Genomic DNA, 6,940 nt, shown 5'->3' with positions numbered 1-6,940 from the left:
AGACACGACGACACATGACTCGGGGAGAGCGGGGATCAAACAGCCGACCTTCTGGTTACTGAACGACCATCTCAACACCGAGGGACGACCGCCAAAATTACCATTAAATGTCCATGGAATTGCCAAAAATGTCAAAAAATTGAAAGGCAGAAAATAATATGTTTAAAAAGGAACTATAAAATGTCCAAAAGCTAAAGAAGAAATCCTGAAAATGTCCACAAATTGCGGGGGGGAAAAAAAGGAGGCGGAAAATTGATTTAGTTCAGGAAAGAAAATGTTCATAAAGTAACCATGAAATGTCCAAAAACAAAAAAAGAAATCCTGAAAATTACCATAAAATGTCCACAAAATGTCAGAAATTGATAGTATGAGACAGAAAGAAGCACACAAAAAGGCATCAAATGTAAAAATAAAATAAAAATGGAGGCAGAAAAATACCATATGTCCACAACATTGCCAAAAACTGCAGAAATTTGACACAAAAGCAGAAAATCTAAAAATGTATGGAAAAAAATGAAGCATGAAAACTAAAATATTATTATTATTATTATTATAATGCGGCGGCATGGTGGTGACTGGTTCGCACGTCCGCCTCCCAGTGCAGAGGACGTGAGATCGAGTCCGGGCTTTGGCCTTCCATGGTGGAGATTGCATGTTCTCCCCGTGCTTGCATGGGTTTTCTCCGGGTACTTCGGTTTCCTCCCACATTCCAAAGACATGCATGGCAGATTGATTGTTTGTCTCTCTGTGCCCTGCGGTTGGCTGGCAACCAGTTCAGGATGTACCCCGCCTACTGCCCGAAGCCAGCTGGGATAGGCTCCAGCGGCCCCCGCGACCCTTGTGAGGACTAAGCGGTTAAGAAAATGGATGGATGGATAATAATAAAACAGAAGACCAAAGGTAGAAGAAAATGAATCTCTATGTATTGGATACTGCACATTTTTTTCTGTTATGGTGCAGCTTTAATTAGGTCTTGGGCCGTTAGTACATTAGACTAACACACTGTTTCTTTCATCACAATGTTCAAATGTTTTGCAGCTCCAGACGGATTTGTTATTCATTTGGCCTCAAATGGCTTATGGCTCTTTTGACAGGAAAAATTGCTGACCCCTGCATTAGTTAATGCTAAATGCTATACTGTTTGACAATTAGAATTATGATTATGAAGATTGTAAATTATGATGTCCAGAGAGACAGATGCATTTTTGTTGTTGTAAATAAACAATTTAATTGGTTGTTTATTTCCACACTCAAAGGGTGGACAGGAATTTGTATACAAGAAATAATGTCAAATTTCTATGATATGTCCCCAGAGAAGATTTCGGGCTTATTAACATGCAACGTCCACACACAAGGCTAAGATTCCCAGAATCTCATAATTGTGAGGCAGCTGTAAAGGCCAGTCTTCCATCTTGGTGCTCGAGTGCTGCCGCAGAGTCTGGTAGTTTTCTAGTGAATATTTTTTAATTAAAAAAGGGTTTCACCCTTTTATCCCAGGAGGAATTTGCCTAAAAGATGACGTAGGAAGGAATGAAAAGATTAAACAAGAAGCGATCTGTCACATCTCTACTTAAAGTTTTTTTTTCTTTTTTTGCTCACGGCTTATTTGGTTTATTAGCAAGCAAGGTGGGGGCGGCACATCGCATAATAAGCAAGCTCAAACGCGGCCTCACGCAATATTCGGTGACAAGGTGCGTATGCCACAAACACTAATTGAACAAGCCCAGCAAATTTCATGCAAATCCGCCCCAGGCAAATGCTGAGTGCGTAACACTAATCCAAGGGTGGATGTATTTAACTGTCACTTTCGTTTGATACATATTCACATCAAGGGACAAAATAAAGATTTTTAAAGAACTTTTTAATTTCTCCCACATTAGATTTGGAATTAAGAATAGGTCAGGTACAACTAATGAGATGTTCACTATACCACTTGAAACTGTCAATCAAGAATCAGTCTGGCAGCAATGCCTTTTGGATCCGCGCTGAAATTGTTTTATTCATTACAAATATATTATTTATCATCTACCTATTCCAGCGACGTATAATGGCATGCAGAACAATTAAATGCCCTTCCATTATATAGATAGCAGAATGAACAATAAATTGGTGTATCAACCTGTTGCCATTCATACAATAGACTAAGGTACATCGAGACAGAATCATTAGCCGGGCTTACATGGACTTTTTAGTCATTGCGGTTGAAATCATTCCGAATGAAAATCTCTGGTCACCTGTTTACATGTGACGTGATCCATTCCGATCTGCCGTTTATATGCTCCCCGTTTAGTCACTTGCCAATGATGCAGGTTGGCGTGGGTTCGCTTCCCCGCCTGGCAGACCATGTTTGTATGTGTGCGTGTTTATGTGAGTGAGTGAGTGCAAAAACAAAACAAGAAATGCTCCCCCATTTAATCAGATCAGCCCCGTGGCAGCCGCGGGATGCACGGACATCGATCACGTGATTTATAAAGATGGAGTTCATTCGGCATTTAGCACAGTAGTTGTGATAGTGTTAACACTTTTATTGAAACAACATCTTGATTAAACGGCACTATTTTAGTGGGTGGAAACGATGACGTCAAGACGCATTTACGTCAAGACAGAGCATGCGCATGCCGAACGCAGCCTCACCATTCCGAATGAAGTGTATTGACCATTTGCACCGACGTCACGTGATCACGTGACTGCCCTATGACGGACGGCGGAAGGAAATGATTGTTGAATGGAAGTGGACATGACCCGAAGAGACTTAGTGACTGTTATTTTACAAATGAAAAGTTATTATTGCCCTACTTCAACTTAAGTTCGCCTGTCAGTCGAAATTTGGTCGGGACTCATAGGGCGCGATATTAACTTAAGTTGAGGATCGCTAGTTTGAAAACAGCCCCTAACCTTCTGTCGCCTGCTGTTTTTACCAAGTTAATCAAATCGCCGAAATTCACAGCGCACGGCCTATAACATTATGTAGTCAATGCCGGTGTCGCACCCGGGGACAATATACCTTATAATGCAAAGGTAAAACTTGTTTTTGACACATTCCGTTTCGTATTGAAACGTTGTGATGATATGTTGACCAGCATGGGGAAAAAAAGACTAGTATTGGCAAACTATGCAGTCATTTCATGAGTATGTATCCGGCCGGCTCCAGAGTGAAAAACTCCAAGCACAAAACCTCCCCCATTATTAAACGGTCAAATGCACATAATAGTTTTGAAGAAGATACATTTTAAAATTAGGGTGTGTGTACGTGCAGTTGGAGTGGACACTAACTATTTGGCTCCTTAATGTGATTTGAAACACGTAATTTGACACCTCTGTTATTAGAGTGTACGTTTACTAGTAAATGGATGAACATTTATCTACTAACCTCGCAAAAAATTATCGCTACAAATTTGTGAATACTTTGTGGGCTGCCAGTCCTTTCTGTTGATTGTTGCTATCCATCAACGTCTTGTCTTCATTAGTAGGTATGCAATAAAAAAGCAATATTTGGTTTACTCCCTTGTCTATCTGTACAACCGACCGCACAGCAAGATATGACCATTTTATGACATAATTGATTAGATGAAGGACATTTTACGCTGTACAAGATTCAATGGTTACAATACAGGCAAGTGGTTCTTTTGCCGTCCAGCGTCCCGGAGGGGGCGTTCCCATGAGGGCAGTGACGTCACGTGCAAAAGGTCAATTACATGACTCTCGTTCGGCTTGATGAAAGCAATACAACACCCCTGTGATTCCGAATGAAATTCAATTCGGATTCAGCCTTTTCATTCCGATTGAGGTGTTTATATGGAGCATTTTAATTCTGTTTGGCCGTTCGGATAAAGTTCTAATCGGAATACATGGCTCCATGTAAACCAGGCTAATATTTCAATTATCTAGAATACTTTTTATGACATTCATGTTTGCTGGTGTGCTGTTGAGATTTTTCAAGGTATAGTTAGTGGGAAACATGGGGCTAGAGAGCTCCAATAACAACAATGGACATATTTGAAGTAATTTATTTCTTTAAATACAAGTACCATTTAATAGCGGAGACATCATGTTACTTGGTTCCACTCATCACAGCAGGCGATTGCAGCACTTCAATGAATAACTGGACTGTTGTCGGAAGAAAAAATGTCTCAAATGATCTTAATTGCGCTTCAGACAAGTGTTTGTGCCCATCACATTGCGATACATTCGGCACCAAACATCATATTCATAGTACTAATCAATTAGTGGATGCATCTTTAAATCAGCAAGATGCATTTGCTTTGAAGTGAAAAACAATACAAAGAAAAAAAATAGTGCCTGTCACAAGCACGTTAGAAATTTTTAGTGGTTCTCATATAACTGATTATTTACTGTATCCCCCCCCCCCCCCTCCCATCTTTAAAATTCAGACATGAAAAGCTTTTCGAACCCTTTTCACAACAACATGATGGTCAGCTAAACACATTTCGTGACACTTACCATTTGAAGTTTAAGTAAGAAGTTGGATGGCAACAAGCAGGAAATTAAATAGCAATATACAGCATTTCATTTCAATGACATACAAAAAAATGTGAATTGAGTTTCATACAGTAACTAGCACAAAAGTCTACTAAAAGGGATTTTAGAGCAGATTGGGCAGCCATTTATTTGAAGGGTCAACTGAGGGTTGGGAAGCAAAATGGGTCTTTTTGATTTGTTTCAATAAATTCTCGTCTGGATACTTAGAAGGAATCAAATGTTGGGTCTTCAGCTGAAAAAGTTTGGTGAGCCCAGCTCTAAAAAGTCATCAGTAAACGCACAGTTTGTCTTAATTTCTACTTGTCTTTGTGTTGCCTTGGAGGACGTTCTTCAAATTCTAACCTTGTCAGTCACGTTGTCCGGGAGCAGACCTCCTTCAAAGCAATAAAATAAAAAGGAAGCAAATTAATGACTTGCCAAATTGTACTCTACTTTGCAGTCCCCTTAAGTTATGGCTAGATGTGCTGATTGGAGGGTGCGTGCGTATTGAACCTCAGTGCACATATTCATCATCGCTGACGTCTGAGTCATCGGCCTCCACCTCGCCTTCAATCACAGACTTCTTCCCTCGGCAGCATGACACCACCAGGCCGATGAGGAAAGCCTAAGGACCAAAATTAAATTGCTGGCTTAAGTGTGTATGGGGCGTGTCTTGTTGATTCAAATGACCAACTTACCCCAATAAATGCCCAGTTTCCAAAGTAGTAGATGGTACTGAAGAACCAAAATTTGTGGAGGAAAAGATACGACCTGGTGACAGTGCACTGATCTAAAAACAAATACAACACCAGGTAGTTATAGATGAGATTTGTACAACAGTCACCGGTATGCTTCCAAAACAAGTGAATTTTTTAGTACACTCATCGTATGGAATCATTTGAAAAATGAAGACAATAAACAGACAAAAATAGATTTTGTTTCTGAACTATGACTAAACAACTTTTTTTTACAGCAATCTTAACTCGTGAGGTGGACTATCGAAACATCCACGAATAGAAAGTGTCAACGGTGAGCTCACATAATGTTTTTCATAGTACAAGTGCTAAACATACTACACGACATCACTACTCAGAAGGAGCGTCTCAGCCTGTTCTGTTAGTGTAAGTAAAAAAGACAAGTAGGCCTTGGAAAAGAGCAAAGTCATGTCACTGTCAGTGTGAATGTTGAAATGCACGAATGTGCAGAGAAGTTACGCCTTGAAAAGGTAAAAGCATGGTTTAGCATAGGTTGTGAGTGATAAATGTTACATTCCATTTTCTGATTAAACCACTATTGTTAAGTTAGTTTTGCAGAATTCACCAAAATCAAGATGTTTAACCCCGGCCCCCAGACCATAATAAATGACATTTAAGACATACCGCATATCATGATATTAAAAGAAATCTGATGCGCAATCACAAATCACTGCTATTGGGTTAAAATTGTACATTAATATGATGTATATAACCTCTGATTCATTGATAACATGTTGCTAAATAAACCATAACAGTTGCCTTCACTGTAAAAATTGACAGTAGAATTTACAGTAAATATCTGGCAGCTAATTATTATTATTGAGTTCATTACTGTAAAATTGTGTGACGGTATATAGTACTGTATTTTTTTAAAACATTTTTTTAAACCATATATAAGTTAGTTACTGTAATTTATACACGGTAAATAAATTGTACAAAAACTAAAATTACAGTAATATGTCTACAGTAATTATTAGGGATTGAACGATAATCAAACATCACAATACAATATTATCACGATATGAAGCTCACAAAACGATAATTATCACAATATTGTGGGGAGGTTGGCGATATAAAAAAGATCACAACATAAAAAAAAAGATCATACAAAAAAAAAAGAGCACAATATTGTAATTTGTATATAAAAGCAATGGATATAAACCACCTACAATCTTTAATAACACTTAATATTGAAGCACTTACTTGCTAATGCACACACACATTGAGTTCCTTGAGTTCCTTGAGCTTCACAAGCATATTGTGTTCCCCTTCATCTGACCATTAGCGTGGATTTTAAACATAGAAGGGCAAAAACATGACATATGAAAATTCAACTGCACTAAAAAACTAACCTCCAGAGGGTGCTAAAACTGCACAAGTGGAAATTTTTAGGAGTGTAAATTGCCTAGTACCTGGCGATTCAATTCGTATCACAATTCATAAGTCACAATCGATCCGATATCGATTAATCCCGATCTATAAATCCCAAATCTATAAATTTATTGTGATTTTTTAAAACTCAAATTTAGAAAATACTAATCAGTAAAGTTGTACATGTACACTGTAAGATTTGTATGAAAATGTATGTATTTATCTGAAAATTCAGGCTTATAACTGAGCTACTGCATTTAACAAACAGGTTGCAGTCTGTCTCATGTTTGAACAGCACTGAAATAAAATATTAAGGCTCAATGTTCCATTAATAT

The 6,940-nt window shown here is 38.3% G+C and overlaps 1 protein-coding gene across 1 annotated transcript in view; it reads right to left on the bottom strand.

Annotated features, from left to right (window-relative positions):
* Positions 1 to 3,991: 3,991 nt before the first annotated feature.
* The window catches only part of lmbrd1 (LMBR1 domain containing 1), a 44,771-nt gene continuing 41,822 nt past the window's right edge, over positions 3,992 to 6,940 (bottom strand). The window contains exons 15-17 of the mRNA XM_086093063.1: positions 5,178 to 5,269; positions 4,993 to 5,104; positions 3,992 to 4,874 (exon numbers count right to left, since the gene is read on the bottom strand). Of these exons, the coding sequence (XP_085949189.1) occupies positions 4,994 to 5,104; positions 5,178 to 5,269 (203 nt within the window). The 3' untranslated portion in view covers positions 3,992 to 4,874; position 4,993. The remainder of the gene's footprint in view (positions 4,875 to 4,992; positions 5,105 to 5,177; positions 5,270 to 6,940) is intronic.

Source organism: Leptonotus elevatus, chromosome 13 (assembly GCF_054856555.1).
Source record: "Leptonotus elevatus isolate MCC_2025b chromosome 13, RoL_Lele_1.0, whole genome shotgun sequence".
NCBI classification, from domain to species: Eukaryota; Metazoa; Chordata; class Actinopteri; order Syngnathiformes; family Syngnathidae; genus Leptonotus; species Leptonotus elevatus.
This window is presented reverse-complemented; position numbering and strand designations above follow the sequence as displayed.